This window comes from Castor canadensis, chromosome 5, assembly GCF_047511655.1.
Source record: "Castor canadensis chromosome 5, mCasCan1.hap1v2, whole genome shotgun sequence".
Lineage (NCBI taxonomy): Eukaryota > Metazoa > Chordata > Mammalia > Rodentia > Castoridae > Castor > Castor canadensis.
This window is the reverse complement of record NC_133390.1, coordinates 74207664-74224506: the sequence shown is the minus strand read 5'-3', so window position 1 is coordinate 74224506 and position 16843 is coordinate 74207664. Positions and strand designations below refer to the sequence as shown.

Here is a 16843-nt window from a genome sequence, read left to right as displayed (position 1 = left end):
CTTTGAGAAAGCTTCATGCCTAATATTTTCTAAAGACTTGTAATTTTGCCCAACAGGTGTTTATGGCAAACTCTCACTGGTGACACATGTAAAGGACTAAAATATCCAGTCTCTTCACCATTTATTACTATTTACTACAGGGTTCCAAACCCTGAGGATAATTGCTTGAATTCTTAAAACTCATTAAATTTGATGTTCGTTTTACTTCTTCATGTTGAATACCTTCACTAAATTACAGTGAATTACAGAAAGAAAAAACACGTACCTGATGCGGTTCTCATTTTGGTATTTTCTCTTTTCTTTTTTTCAATAGAGAAGAAGTCCGTGCGCCAATTCCTCAAAAGCAGGAAATATTGGTGGAACCAGAACCTTTGTTTGGTGGTAAGCTCACTTTGCTTTTTTGTTTTTTTGCTTTGACTTTGTTGTCTTCAGATTTTTTTATTTTGGAGGGACTGGGATTTGAATTCAGGGCTTCTTGCTTGCAGATCGGGTGTTTTACCACTTGAGCCCTGCCTCCAGTCCATTATTTTTTTGGGGCGGGGGGTAAGGGACAGCACTGGGGTTTGAACACAGGGCCTTGAGCTTACTAGGCAGGCTTTCTACCACTTGAGCCACTCTACCAGCCCTCCTGTCCATTCTTGCTGTGGTTATTTTGAAGATGGGGGTCTTTCAAAATTGTTTTCCTGGGCTGGCCTCAAACCATGATCCTCCTGATGTCAGCCTCCCAAGTAGCTAGATGTGAGGCCTTGCTCAGAGATTGTTACACCAAGTACAGAGCCAGTCAGTCCTTATCTTGCAATTCCGTACTTTCCTCAGGAAAGCTGCATGATTGGTTCACAAAGAGTGAAGCAGATTAAATAATTGGTAGTTGCAGAAGGCCACAAAGAGGAAAGTTAGCAAAAAAGAATTGCTGGCTAAAATGGAAGCATAATCTATTATTAGAAAAAAAGCTCAATATTTTTCCTAAATACCCACTTGACTGCCATGTTCTTACTATCTTCATATGTCTTACCTTTTTTTTTTTTAAATTTCTAGAAGTGCTATTCCTTTTTTTAAACTAGAGGAAATAACCCCCTATTCCACTGCAGAAAATTGCAGATCAGTCTGGGTACCTAGAGAGGATGATAGAACATGACATATTTAATCAGTTTTAATTTCAGTTGGGCTGTGGTCTGAACTCAGAGCTCTGAGTTTGCAAAGCGGGCACTCTGCTGTTTGAGCCCCTCCTCCACTCCATTTTGCTCTGGTTATTGGCAGTTGCGGGGGTGGAGGGGTCTCCTGAACTGTTGTGTAGGCCAGCCTTGAGCTTCCTCAATCCTCCCAAATCTCAGCCTCCCCAGTAGCTAGGATTACAGGTGTGAGCCACCAGCACCTGGCACATCCAATATGTTTTAAAGAAGATTTATAGTTAGTGTGATAAGCTTTTACTTCCCTTTTTTGAGCCATGTATTTTAGGCATTAATGGGTTTATTGAAGAAAAAAAAAAAAACCACAGAAAAATGCAGGTTTTAATGTGGCTAGGCAGACAGATGGTAAAATTCATACTGTATTGAGAACCATAACATAGAGAAATAGTTTGAAAATTGAGAACAAAAGATCTATATAAAGTTTTGTAGGTAATCTGGAATAGAGGAGTAGAAATAAGTTGTAAGAAAAAGAATGAAGATAATTAATAAATAAACCTTATCTGTTGATCTGAAAAATTACCTTAGTGTTGAGAGTTTCTGTAAAATAACCTTTAATGTGGCAGCTTTGGAGTTTACTGTATCAAGAAATGAAAGAATATATAGTTGTTCCATATCTACAGGGGATTAGTTCCAGAACTTTCCCCCCTACCCCACTCCTTTTCAAATGCCAAAATCTGAGGGTGCTTAAGTCTCCTATATAAGATAGCTTAGTTAGCTTGGTGCTGGTGGCTTACACCTATAATCCTAGCTATTTGGGAGGCTGAGGTTGGAAGGATCAAGGATTGAGGTTCAAGGGCTAATAGTTCTGGGCGCAGTGGCATGTGCCTGTCATCCATGCTACACGGAAGGCTAAGATTGGGAGAATCACAGTTCCAGGCCACCCCAGGCAAAAATGTTTGTGAGACACCATCTCAACATTCCAAAAAAAAAAAAATCTGAGCATGGTGGTGCTTTGTTTACTCTCTTGCCTTTGGCAGGAAGCATAGAATAGTGAAAGACTGCAATCCATTCTGGCCTAGGCAAAAAGGAGGAGATGAGCTCTGAGTTCATATCCCAGTACCATGAAAAAAAAACAAAAAAAAGATGGTTTAGCGTTTGTATATCATCTACTCACATCCTCCTCCTATATATATATATATTTTTTTTTCTCTAGATTGCTTATAATACCCTGTATGCTGTAAATGCTTTGTGAATATTTGTTACATTGTTTAGGAAATATGACCAAAAAAAAAAAAGTCTATAAGTGTGGCATCATCCCAGGGCTTCATGTATACTCTGCAGATTCTCTACCACTGAGCTACATCCCAGCCTTGGAAATATTTTTTCCAACTATAGACGGGGGTAGGGGAGGGGCTGACTATGGCTTAGATTGAGAAAGAAACACAGGTAAGAGGAAAATGATAGCCTGAATACTGTATATTAATAATGCTTTGTGGACTATTCAAGTCAGCCAGTCATGTTGTTAATATAGCAAATGTAATAAAACATCATTCATATTTTTTTCATGTAAGTGCTATGAATAGATTTTGGATCTGAAGAGTAATGCTCTTGGATGCTTTGTCTTCTCTTTATTGTGAGGACTGAGGCAGGGTCTTGGAGTGGTTAAGAATATAGGAAATGAATTTTTTTTGCTTTTTGCTGTTGAACACAGAGGCAGCAGAGTTTCTTCTGAAACCATGCTTTGCTTTTTTTTTTTTTTTTTTTAACCTCTAGATTGACATACAGTGAAGGAGGTGAGAGTGACTTTACATATTCAGGAAGTCAGCCTTACCTTTTATTATGAGACCACATCATAACTTTTTTTTTAAATTGATGTTAGTGCTGGGTATCAAACCCAGGGCCTCACACATGCTAGGCAAACACTCTACCACTTAGGTACACTAACTCCTAGATCTTAATATAACTTGACAAGGGTTTTTGAAGAACTGTTACCTTAGGGCAGTATTGATCTAAAGCAGTTTTGTGGTTCAGGCTTCCCTGATACTCTTTAGGGAGGCCTCTGAGATCAGAATCATTTTAATACTAAGAAACTATTTGCCTTTTCATCATAATGACATTTGAACTGATGGTTCAAAAGCAATGGTGGGTCAGACTACCAGTGTCTTAGTTAGATTACAGCAGTGGCACCAAATTGTACTATTAGACATTGAATTCTTCACTGGCACATACTTGTTTATTTAAAAAAAAAGTTAGAAGCTGTTCTTTCTTTTTTCCTTTCTCTCTTGCTTTCTGTCTTTATTTCTGTCTCATCTCCCTCCCTTCCTCCTTTCCTCCTTCCCTCGGCAGCATTGGAGTTTGAACTCAGGACTTCATGTGCTTGTTAGGCAGGTTCTTTACCACTTGAGCCACGCCTCCAGGCTCTTGATAGCTTTGTGTCTTTGGCCTCGGTGACCAGTACCCTGTTATGGACAGGAGAATAAGAACTGATGTTTGCTTTTGGAAAAGGTTTGCAAAAACCAGGGAATCGCACTGAAGAGGCAGGCAGCAGTAGTGTACCTAGGGCTAGAGGTGTTGAGGCCTGACGAAAGGTTTTTAGAGTGAATGTCCAGCAAATGGTTCAGGATATGAGCCCAAGAAATAAAAAGCAGCTGAGTAAGAAGGCTGGCAATAAGAGAAACTAATGAGTGTACCAAGGAGATAAGTGCCTAATAGAGAAGGGGGAAACAAGGTAATGTGCAATATTAGCTGTCCTGTCTTTGACAATTAGCAGAAGATTAGGTTTCACATGCTACCTCCCCTATTATCATGTACTTTCTTAGGTAGCTACTCTCTGTCTTACCCTAAGATGCATTATTAGTTGTTACGGTAAAAAAATTATATATAACTAGTTTTAGGAAGACATTATTTGAGAGGTTACAGTATTCCTGTCAGAAACATACATGTTTTAACCCTACTCTTTTTAAATTTTATTTTTTGAATTATCATACATTAGTAATACAAGGGAATTTCATTGTGATAATTCCATACTTAAGTAGGAACTCTTGATCAAAAGTAGTTCCAAAATTGAAAAGAATAATATTACTTAATTCTTTTTAAATAGAATGGAAGAAGGAAAGAGAAAGAGAAGGAAAAAGGCAGGCAGGAAGAAAGGAAGGTAGTTTAAATTTTTAGAAATTCAAATTTTACATATGTACATATGTTTATTTTATGGTTCTAGGGTTTGAACTCAGGGCCTACACCTTGAGCTACTCCACCAGTTCTTTTTTGTGATGAATTTTTTCAAGATAAGGTCTCTCAAATATTTACCAGGGCTGGCTTCCAACCTCAATCCTTGATTTTCCTGATCCTCTGCCTCCTGAGAGTAGCTAGAATTATAGGCATGAGGCATTGGTGCCTGGCTAGAAATTCATATTGAAAGACTTTTACCAGATCTTGTTTCCCTGAGGTAAAATTGATTTTTTGGTATATAAATATTGATATCTTAAACATTTGCTTTAAAAAAATGAAGTTTTTAAATATTCTGCATTTTTTGTTTAGTTTTGCTTTTAACTTAGTAATTCTCAGATAGAAGTAATTTACCCTGTGTAATGACAGAGTAATTACATGTCATACAGGTTATAGGGAAAGATGCTTTGATGTGGGGTCTCATTTTATCCTGTTACCAATCATCATTTATGAAAAGAGTGCATTGTTCTGATAACATGCTTGCTAAGCTTGTCACAAGTCAACTTAGTAATTATTATATTGAAAGAATTATTAAAAGTCCTTATTTATTATGTATATATGTATCATTGATAAATTTTTTAGGTTTGAAAATACTGTTGAGTAAGAAGATAACATTTTGATTATTGCATTCTAGATATTATCTGTTTAACTTAAGATTGGATTGTAGGCACAATACAGGGGTAGCAGGAGACTTTGGTTCTGTTCATTTTTCTGTTACTAAACCATTTTATAATTGTGGGAACACTTTTTTCTTCCAAAATTGAAGATGTTTCTTGATGTTTATAATTGTATATGTCATCCATTCACTAAAACATAATCATTAAGTCTTATGATTTAGAATTTAGTTACTCATGTGTTATACTGAAAAAGTGGTCAGATCTATTAGGGTTACCTAAACTGGATATTTGTAGCACATTTGCTACTTCATCTCCATGTTGAATCCTCAGTCTTTCTTCCTCATACCACCATTTGATTGTTATATTTTTTTTAAATCATGGTTAAGTCTTCATTACCTGGACTTTTGTTTTCTCATTTGCAAAACAAGATGGGTAGGTTAGTTAGGCATGAATGAATTGAAAGTTTTTAAACTTTATTTTTATTTTTGGTGGGGTTGGGGTGTGAACTCAGGCCCTTGCATTTGCGAAGCAGGTGCTATACTGCTTGAGCCACACCTGTAGCTTACTGTGTTCTGGTTATTTTGGAGATGGGTCTCAAAAACTATTTGCCTAGGCAGTCCTCAAACTGCCATCCTCCTGATCTCAGCTTCCTAAGTGGCAAGCCACGGATACCCAGCTAAACTTTTTTATATTTTGAGGGAGAGCACCATTATCAATCTATGAGCATTTTAAAATAGGAACGACTTGGGCTGGTGGAATGGCTGCAGTGATAGAATACCTGCCTGACAAGTATAAGGCCCTGAGTTCAAACCCCAGGATCACAAAAAAAAGAAAGAAATACTTATAGGTATGGAAGTTTTTAGAATTTTCAAAATTAATGTTTAAATTTTTTAATCTTTTTTTTCTCCTACAGCTCCTAAAAGGCGACGGCCTGCACGTTCTATATTTGATGGTTTCCGAGATTTTCAAACTGAAACTAGTAGGTATCTGTGGATCAGTTTATCATCTCCATCTTTACCTTCTTCACTGTTAAAAAGGGAAAGATGATAAGTATTAACTAGGTCTAATTACTTTGAGGATTCACATTAAATAAGAAAAATTATTCAGTCTATCAGACCTTTAAAGAAGAACTGATACCAACCCTCCTTAAACTGTTCCATGAAATAGAAAGGGAAGGAAAACTGCCAAACACATTTTATGAAGCCACTATTACACTTATCCCAAAACCAGGCAAAGACACCTCCAAAAAGGAGAACTATAGGCCAATCTCCTTAATGAACATTGATGCAAAAATCCTCAACAAAATAATGGCAAATCGAATTCAGCAACACATCAAAAAGATTATTCACCACGACCAGGTAGGCTTCATCCCAGGGATGCAGGGGTGGTTCAACATACGAAAATCAATAAACGTAATAAACCACATTAACAGAAGCAAACACAAAAACCACTTGATCATCTCAATAGATGCAGAAAAAGCCTTTGATAAGATCCAACACCATTTCATGATAAAAGCTCTAAGAAAACTAGGAATAGAAGGAAAGTTCCTCAACATTATAAAAGCTATATATGACAAACCTACAGCCAGCATTATACTTAACGGAGAAAAATTAAAACCATTCCCTCTAAAATCAGGAACCAGACAAGGATGCCCACTATCTCCACTCCTATTCAACATAGTACTGGAATTCCTAGCCAGAGCAATTAGGCAAGAAGAAGGAATAAAAGGAATACAAATAGGTAAAGAAACTGTCAAAATATCCCTATTTGCAGATGACATGATCCTATACCTTAAAGACCCAAAAAACTCTACTCAGAAGCTTCTAGACATCATCAATAGCTATAGCAAGGTAGCAGGATATAAAATCAACATAGAAAAATCATTAGCATTTCTATACACTAACAATGAGCAAACGGAAAAAGAATGTATGAAAACAATTCCATTCACAAGAGGCCACGAATAGCCAAGGCAATACTCAGTCAAAAGAACAATGCAGGAGGTATCACAATACCTGACTTCAAACTATATTACAAAGCAATAACAATAAAAACAGCATGGTACTGGCACAAAAACAGACATGAAGACCAGTGGAACAGAATAGAGGATCCAGATATGAAGCCACACAACTATGAGCAACTTATCTTTGACAAAGGAGCTAAAAATATACGATGGAGAAATAGCAGCCTCTTCAACAAAAACTGCTGGGAAAACTGGTTAGCAGTCTGCAAAAAACTGAAACTAGATCCATGTATATCACCCTATACCAAGATTAACTCAAAATGGATCAAGGATCTTAATATCAGACCCCAAACTCTTAAGTTGATACAAGAAAGAGTAGGAAATACTCTGGAGTTAGTAGGTATAGGTAAGAACTTTCTCAATGAAACCCCAGCAGCACAGCAACTAAGAGATAGCATAGATAAATGGGACCTCATAAAACTAAAAAGCTTCTGTTCATCAAAAGAAATGGTCTCTAAACTGAAGAGAACACCCACAGAGTGGGAGAAAATATTTGCCAATTATACATCAGACAAAGGACTGATAACCAGAATATACAGGGAACTTAAAAAACTAAATTCTCCCAAAACTAATGAACCAATAAAGAAATGGGCATGTGAACTAAACAGAACTTTCTCAAAAGAAGAAATTCAAATGGCCAGAAAACACATGAAAAAATGCTCACCATCTCTAGCAATAAAGGAAATGCAAATTAAAACCACGCTAAGATTCCACCTCACCCCTGTTAGAATAGCCATCATCAGCAACACCACCAACAACAGGTGTTGGCGAGGATGCGGGGAAAAAGGAACCCTTTTACACTGTTGGTGGGAATGTAGACTAGTACAACCACTCTGGAAAAAAATTTGGAGGCTACTTAAAAAGATGGACATCGATCTACCATTTGATCCAGCAATACCACTCTTGGGGATATACCCAAAAGACTGTTACTCCAGAGGCACCTGCACATCCATGTTTATTGCGGCACTATTCACAATAGCCAAGTTATGGAAACAGCCAAGATGCCCAAGCACTGACGAATGGATTAAGAAAATGTGGTATCTATACACAATGGAATTTTATGCAGCCATGAAGAAGAACGAAATGTTATCATTCGCTGGTAAATGGATGGAATTGGAGAACATCATTCTGAGTGAGGTTAGCCTGGCTCAAAAGACCAAAAATCGTATGTTCTCCCTCATATGTGGACATTAGATCAAGGGCAAACACAACAAGGGGATTGGACTATGAGCACATGATAAAAGCGAGAGCACACAAGGGAGGGGTGAGGATAGGTAAAACACCTAAAAAACTAGCTAGCATTTGTTGCCCTTAACGCAGAGAAACTAAAGCAGATACCTTAAAGCAACTGAGGCCAATAGGAAAAGGAGACCAGGAACTAGAGAAAAGGTTAGATCAAAAAGAATTAACCTAGAAGGTAACACCCACACACAGGAAATCAATGTGAGTCAATGCCCTGTATAGCTATCCTTATCTCAACCAGCAAAACCCCTTGTTCCTTCCTATTATTGCTTATACTCTCTCTACAACAAAATTAGAGATAAGGGCAAAATAGTTTCTGCTGGGTATTGAGGGGGGGAGCGGGAGGGGGTGGAGTGGGTGGTAAGGGAGGGGGTGGGGGCAGGGGGGAGAAATGAACCAAGCCTTGTATGCACATATGAATAATAAAAGAAAAATGAAAAAAAAAAAAAAAACTTCCATTTACAATAGCCTCAAAAAAAATCAAATACCTAGGTGTAAACCTAACAAAAGATGTGAAAGACCTCTACAAGGAAAACTATACACTTCTGAAGAAAGAGATTGAGGAAGACTATAGAAAGTGGACAGATCTCCCATGCTCATGGATTGGTAGAATCAACATAGTAAAAATGTCTATACTCCCAAAAGTAATCTACATGTTTAATGCGATTCCCATCAAAATTCCAATGACATTCATTAAAGAGATTGAAAAATCTACCGTGAAATTTATATGGAAACACAAGAGGCCACGAATAGCCAAGGCAATACTCAGTCAAAAGAACAATGCTGGAGGTATCACAATACCTGACTTCAAACTATATTACAAAGCAATAATAATAAAAACAGCATGGTACTGGCACAAAAACAGACATGAAGACCAGTGGAACAGAATAGAGGATCCAGATATGAAGCCACACAACTATAAGCAACTTATCTTTGACAAAGGAGCTAAAAATATACGATGGAGAAATAGCAGCCTCTTCAACAAAAACTGCTGGGAAAACTGGTTAGCAGTCTGCAAAAAACTGAAACTAGATCCATGTATATCACCCTATACCAAAATTAACTCAAAATGGATCAAGGATCTTAATATCAGACCCCAAACTCTTAAGTTGATACAAGAAAGAGTAGGAAATACTCTGGAGTTAGTAGGTATAGGTAAGAACTTTCTCAATGAAACCCCAGCAGCACAGCAACTAAGAGATAGCATAGATAAATGGGACCTCATAAAACTAAAAAGCTTCTGCTCATCAAAAGAAATGGTCTCTAAACTGAAGAGAACACCCACAGAGTGGGAGAAAATATTTGCCAACTATACATCAGACAAAGGACTGATAACCAGAATATACAGGGAACTTAAAAAACTAAATTCTCCCAAAACTAATGAACCAATAAAGAAATGGGCAGGTGAACTAAACAGAACTTTCTCAAAAGAAGAAATTCAAATGGCAAAAAAAACACATGAAAAAATGCTCACCATCTCTAGCAATAAAGGAAATGCAAATTAAAACCACACTAAGATTCCACCTCACCCCTGTTAGAATAGCCATCATCAGCAACACCACCAACAACAGGTGTTGGCGAGGATGCGGGGAAAAAGGAACCCTCTTACACTGTTGGTGGGAATGTAGACTAGTACAACCACTCTGGAAAAAAATTTGGAGGCTACTTAAAAAGATGGACATCGATCTACCATTTGATCCAGCAATACCACTCTTGGGGATATACCCAAAAGACTGTTACTCCAGAGGCACCTGCACATCCATGTTTATTGCGGCACTATTCACAATAGCCAAGTTATGGAAACAGCCAAGATGCCCCAGTACTGACGAATGGATTAAGAAAATGTGGTATCTATACACAATGGAATTTTATGCAGCCATGAAGAAGAACGAAATGTTATCATTCGCTGGTAAATGGATGGAATTGGAGAACATCATTCTGAGTGAGGTTAGCCTGGCTCAAAAGACCAAAAATCGTATGTTCTCCCTCATATGTGGACATTAGATCAAGGGCAAACACAACAAGGGGATTGGACTATGAGCACATGATAAAAGCGAGAGCACACAAGGGAGGGGTGAGGATAGGTAAGACACCTAAAAAACTAGCTAGCATTTGTTGCCCTTAATGCAGAGAAACTAAAGCAGATACCTTAAAGCAACTGAGGCCAATAGGAAAAGGAGACCAGGAACTAGAGAAAAGGTTAGATTAAAAAGAATTAACCTAGAAGGTAACACCCACGCACAGGAAATCAATGTGAGTCAATGCCCTGTATAGCTATCCTTATCTCAACCAGCAAAACCCCTTGTTCCTTCCTATTATTGCTTATACTCTCTCTACAACAAAATTAGAGATAAGGGCAAAATAGTTTCTGCTGGGTATTGAGGGGGGGAGCGGGAGGGGGTGGAGTGGGTGGTAAGGGAGGGGGTGGGGTCAGGGGGGAGAAATAAACCAAGCCTTGTATGCACATATGAATAATAAAAGAAAAATGAAAAAAAAAATTATTCAGGAATTGGAGGAGGGAAGATAAAGGAGAGTGATGGAGGGGGTGAATTCTACTGATCTTTGAAAGAACTTTTGTAAATATCACAATGTAGCCCTAATACAAAAATAGTTTTAAAAAGTGAAATTATGGAAGACCAGTGGAAGAGAATAGAGGACCCAGATATGAAGCCACACAACTATAACCAACTTGTCTTTGACAAAGGCACTAAAAATATACGATGGAGAAAAAACAGCCTCTTCAACAAAAACTGCTGGGAAAACTGGTTAGCAGTCTGCAAAAAACTGAAACTAGATCCATGTATATCACCCTATACCAGCCTTAACTCAAAATGGATCAAGGATCTTAATATCAGACCACAAACTCTAAAGTTGATACAGGAAACAGTAGGAACTACTCTGGAGTTAGTAGGTATAGGTAAGAACTTTCTCAATGGAACCCCAGCAGCACAGCAACTAAGAGATAACATAGATAAATGGGACCTCATAAAACTAAAAAGCTTCTGTTCATCAAAAGAAATGGTCTCTAAACTGAAGAGAAAACCCACAGAGTGGGAGAAAATATTTGCCAGCTACACATCAGACAAAGGACTGATAACTAGAATATATAGGGAACTTAAAAAAACTAAATTCTCCCAAAACTAATGAACCAATAAAGAAATGGGCACGTGAACTAAACAGAACTTTCTCAAAAGAAGAAATTCAAATGGCAAAAAAAACACATGAAAAAATGCTCACCATCTCTAGCAGTAAAGGAAATGCAAATTAAAACCACACTAAGATTCCACCTCACCCCTGTTAGAATAGCCATCATTAGCAACACCACTACCAACATGTGTTGGCGAGGATGTGGGGAAAAAGGAGCCCTCTTACCTTGCTGGTGGGTATGTAAACTAGTACAACCACTCTGGAAAAAAATTTGGAGGCTACTTAAAAAGCTAGACATTGATCTACCATTTGATCCAGCAATACCATTCCTGGGGATATACCCAAAAGACTGTGACACAGGTTACTCCAGAGACACCTGCACACCCATGTTTATTGCGGCACTATTCACAATAGCCAAGTTATGGAAACAGCCAAGATGCCCCACTACTGATGATGGATCAAGAAAATGTGTCTATACACAATGGAATTTTATGCAGCCATGAAGAAGAACGAAATGTTATCATTTGCTGGTAAATGGATGGAATTGGAGAACATCATTCTGAGTGAGGTTAGCCTGGCCCCAAAGACCAAAAATCGTATGTTTTCCCTCATATGCAGACATTAGATCAAGGGCAAACACAAGGGGATTGAACTTTGATCACAAGATAAAAGCGAGTGCACACAAGGGAGATAGGAGGATAGGGAAGACACCTAAAAAATTAGCTAGCATTTGTTGCACTCAACGCAGAGAAACTAAAGCAGATACCTTAAAAGCAACTGAAGCCAATAGGAAAAGGGGACCAGGAACTAGAGAAAAGGTCAAATCAAAAAGAATTAACCTAGAAGGTAACACACATGCACAGGAAATCAATGTGAGTCAACTCCCTGTATAGCTGTCCTTATCTCAACTAGCAAAAACCCTTGTTCCTTCCTATTATTGCTTATACTCTCTCTTCAACAAAATTAGAAATAAGGGCAAAATAGTTTCTGCCGGGTATTGGGGTGGGGGGGAGAGGGAGGGGGCGGAGTGGGTGATAAGGGAGGGGGTGGGGGCAGGGGGGAGAAATGACCCAAGCATTGTATGCACATGTGAATAATAAAAAAATAAAAATTTAAAAAAAAAAGTGAAATTATGACTTAAACATCATGGCAACACACGTATAATCTCAGCTATTGAGAAGGCAGAGACAGGAGGAACGTGGTTTGAGGCCTCTCCAGGCAAAATTAGCAAGACTGTTACCTGTCAAACACACTAAAAACAAAAGGACTCAGGGCATGGCTCAAGTGGTAGAGCACTTGCCTAGCAAACACAGGGCCCTGAATTCAATCCCCAGTACTGCAAAATAAATAATTAGGTAAGTAGGTAGGTAGATAGATTAGATAGGAAGGAAGGAGTGAGGGAGAGTGGGAGGACAATTATGGATTCAGTTTTAATTCCATCAACTTAATTGTTCCAAATTCTTACCTATTTGGTACAGAAAAATGGTAATAGAAATAGAGATAATGTAAGAAATCTGACAACTTATCAACTTAATCAGCTTCTGAATGAGGACTTCAAAAAGCTGACTCTAATAAAATGAAAAACTGATTTCTCAATCCTGGTATCTGTGAATTGAAGAAATAAACTAATGAAAATGGTTATTATAGATTGAAAAAGAGAAGGAAAAGCCATACCAACCAAAGCAGCCACTGTTAACATTTTGTCTACAGTTGTTTGGAAATAGATTTATATCCTTTTGTGGAGTAACTCAGAAGAATAATTTTGGCCTTTATCTTTTAGAGGATTTAGCATTGAGTTAGCTGTGGAATTCTAAAGAAAGTATGTTTAGAACGTACATATGTTTAGAAACTCTGACTGTGCTTGATTTTGTAGTTTTATAGTGAGCTCTTCAAGGCACAACAGGTCTTTTGTAACTTTGGAGAGAGTTGTAAGGGAACCTAAATTAACTCATCAAGGGAATCTGTACCCTTCCAGTAGATAGTCACAGTAGTGGTCATTCATCTCTACTGCCAGAATCTTCTTTTTTTAAGTGTAGTTCTGGGGTTTGAACGCAAGTCCTTATGCTTGCTAGGCAGGCATTCTACTTCTTGAGCCATCTCCAACGTCCAGAATCTTTAAAAATTAGGAATGGAGCTAGATACAACAGCTGAATTAAGATCATCTTCAGAACTAGATAAATGAGACTGAAAGCTTTCTCCTTTCTATGTTTTTAAATATGTGAAGGAAATACCTCAATCTTTTGTGTGTGTGGTGCTAAGGATTGAACCCAGGGTCTCCCACCCTAGGCAAGTACTCTACCCCTTAGCTACATTGCCAGCTCAAGATGACTGGTTTTCATTACTTTTTCTTGTTTTATCCTTTGAATGGAGAAATTACTCTCCTTATTCCTCTCTATAATTTTGTTTTTCAGAGTCAGTGTTCGATCTTTGTATTTGCATTTGCTTAGTAATTCTTTTAATTAATACATCGTTTTTAAAATTATGATTTAATTCAAGACTTGCATGGCTAATTGAAATTTTTTTGTTCTGTGTTGCAGTTAGGCAAGAACAGGAATTAAGAAATGGAGGAGCAATAGATAAGAAACTAACTACCCTTGCAGATCTATTCCGGCCACCTATTGACTTGATGCATAAAGGCAGCTTTGAGACAGTAAGTTGGTGGAGTTTTATGCCTTAACTATGAATCCTTTTGTATTTTCACTGCCATTTATTTTCACTTTAAGAGCAAAAAAGTTCCATATGTAGGGAATTGGCATCGTAGTACCTATTTCTACATGGTAATAGATTTGTATTTCTACTGTCAACTTACTAGATATATTTCTAATAGCAGTATATGAGATTGCTTGAAATTCTTTGATTCATCTTTTTGGTATCATTTTAGAATTTTTGCCATTGTGAAAGCTTCTTGAAAAATACTGCTTTTAGCTGGGTAGCAGCTACTCAGGAGGCAGAGATGAGGAGCTTCGTGGTTGAAAGCCAGCATGGGCAAATAATTCACAATATCCTATCTTGAAAATATCCAACATAAAAAAGGGCTGGCAGAGTAGCTCAAGTGGTAGAGCTCATGCCTAGCAAGCAAAAGGCTCTGAATTCAAACCTCAGTACTGCAAAAAAAAAAAAAAAAAGTTTCCTTATCTTCGACTGCTACTGAGAATAGTGTATATACGTTTGTTTGTTTGGTGTTGGTTTTTGTGGTACTGGAGTTTGAACTCAGGGCCTGCACCTTGAGCCACTCCACTGGTCCTTTTTTTTGTGATGGTTTTTTTCAAGATAGGGTCTCGAGAACTATTTCCCCAGGCTGGCCTCAAACCTCGATCCTCTTGCTCTGTCTCCTGAGTAGCAAGAATTATAGGCATGAGCCTCTGGCACCCAGCACTTGTGTATATGTTTGTTAACCATTTATGAATTGTCTATATGTATCTTTTGCCTATATATACCTTTGCCCTTCCTTTTCTGCATTTCCATTTTCCAAGGACTCATTTATTTGAGGTCTTAAAATACTAAATGAAAAATCCCAGAAGTAAACAGTTCATAAGTTTTAACTTGTGTACTTGTCTGGTCTGAGTGTGTGGGGGTGGTAATGGAGATTTGTGGCCTTGTGCTTGCTGGCACTCTACCACTTGAGCCGCACTGCCAAGCCCGATGACCTCTTGCTTAGGATAACGTATCCACATTGTATATTTTCCAGGCCTATTAGTCACTTAGTACCCATAACTTATCATTTTATTTAGTAGTGACCTATGCTTAACAGTAGTGATGCTGGGAATTCAGATGTGTAACTACAGTTAAGCCATAAAATGTAAAAAATGTTTTCTTTAAGTAAAAAGGTGAAAGTTCTCAATTTAATAAGGAAAGAAAAAAAATCTGATGCTGGGGTTGCTAAAATCTGTGGTAATAATGAAGCATTCATGAAATTGTGAAGGAAAAAGTAATTACTGTTTTTGCTGTCATACCTCAAACTGTGAACGTTATGGCTAACAGTATGTTATGTGCTTAGTTAAGGTAGAAAAGTCATTAAATTTGTGTATGTATGTTTAGGGAAAAAAAGTATATATTGGATTTGGTGTATTGTTTGTGGTGTCAGGCATGCACTTGGGAATCTTTTAACATATCATCTGCCAATGAGGGGAGACTACTGTATAACAACCTGTGGGAATTGACAAAGGGGTTGCATCAAATTAAAAAGCTTCTGTACAGCAGTGGATAAATGACTGAGTGAGGAGATAGCCTACAGAATGGGAGAAAATCTTTCTTATTTATTTGGCAAGTAATTAATACTGAGACTATTTCATGAAGAGGGCTGGGGGCTGTGGCTCAAATGACAGAGCGCTGAGTTCAAACCCTAGGACTTCAAAACCTAAACAAAATGACGGAATATATAAAGAACCCAAAAAGTTAAACACCAAAAAAGAACAAATAATCCCCCAGTCAGTAAATGGATAACGAATAGTTCTATAAAGTAGTGCAAGTAGCCAATAAATATATAAAAAAGGCTGGTGGAGTGGCTCAAGTGGTAAAGTGCCTGCCTACAACACATGAGGCCCTAAGTTCAAACCCCAGTACTGCCAAAATAAAAACAAAAACATAGAAAAGCATTCAAAGGGCTGGGATGCAACTCAGTGGTAGAATGCTTGCCTATCATTGAGGCCCTGGGTTCAGTCATCAGCACCATAAAAGAAAAAAAGAAAAAGTATTCAACATCTTTAGCCATCAAGGAAATGCAAATCAAAATTACATTGAAGCTGGGTGCAGATGGCTCATGCCTGCAGTGCTAGCTGCACAGAAGGCAGAGATCAGGAGGATTGTGGTTCAAAGCCAACCTGGACAAATAGTTCACAATACCCTATCTCGAAAAAAAACTCAGCACAAAAAAGATCTGGCAGAGTAGCTCAAGTGGTAGAGTACCTGCCTAGCAAGCGTGAGGCCCTGATTTCAAACCCTTGTTCTGCCATAAACAAAAACAAAAAGCAAAACTACACTAAGATTCCATTGAAGCAGAATGTCTTTCATCAAGAAAACAAACCCTAAATGCTGGTGAGGAGAAAAGGAACCTTATATGCTAATGGTTGGAGTGTAAATTAGTGCAGCCACTATTGCAATCGGTATAGAGGTTCCTCAAAAAAAACAGGACTACCATATGAACCATCTATAGCTTTCCTGATTATATACCCAGTGGAGTCAAAGTCAGCAAACAGTAGAGATACCTGCCCACCCATGTTTATTGCTGCACTATTCACAACAGCCAAGTTACCAGCCTAGGTGCCCATCAGTGGATGCATGGATAAAGAAAATGTGATATATTATATACACAGTGGAGTATTAGCAATGAAGCAGAATGAAATCATGTTTTAAAAATGGATGACCTGGATATCATCATTTTAAGTAAAACAAGCCAGACTCTAGAAAACAAATACTGTTTGTTTCCTCTCATGCAGAATTTAAATTTTAAGAAATGAGCAAAAAAA

At 37.9% G+C, this 16843-nt stretch overlaps 1 protein-coding gene across 1 annotated transcript in view; it reads left to right on the top strand.

The window, feature by feature from the left end:
• The window catches only part of Ubxn7 (UBX domain protein 7), a 65504-nt gene that overhangs the window by 26022 nt on the left and 22639 nt on the right, over positions 1 to 16843 (top strand). The window contains exons 3-5 of the mRNA XM_020176470.2: positions 314 to 381; positions 5883 to 5948; positions 13916 to 14028. Coding sequence (XP_020032059.1) covers positions 314 to 381; positions 5883 to 5948; positions 13916 to 14028 — 247 coding nt within the window. The remainder of the gene's footprint in view (positions 1 to 313; positions 382 to 5882; positions 5949 to 13915; positions 14029 to 16843) is intronic.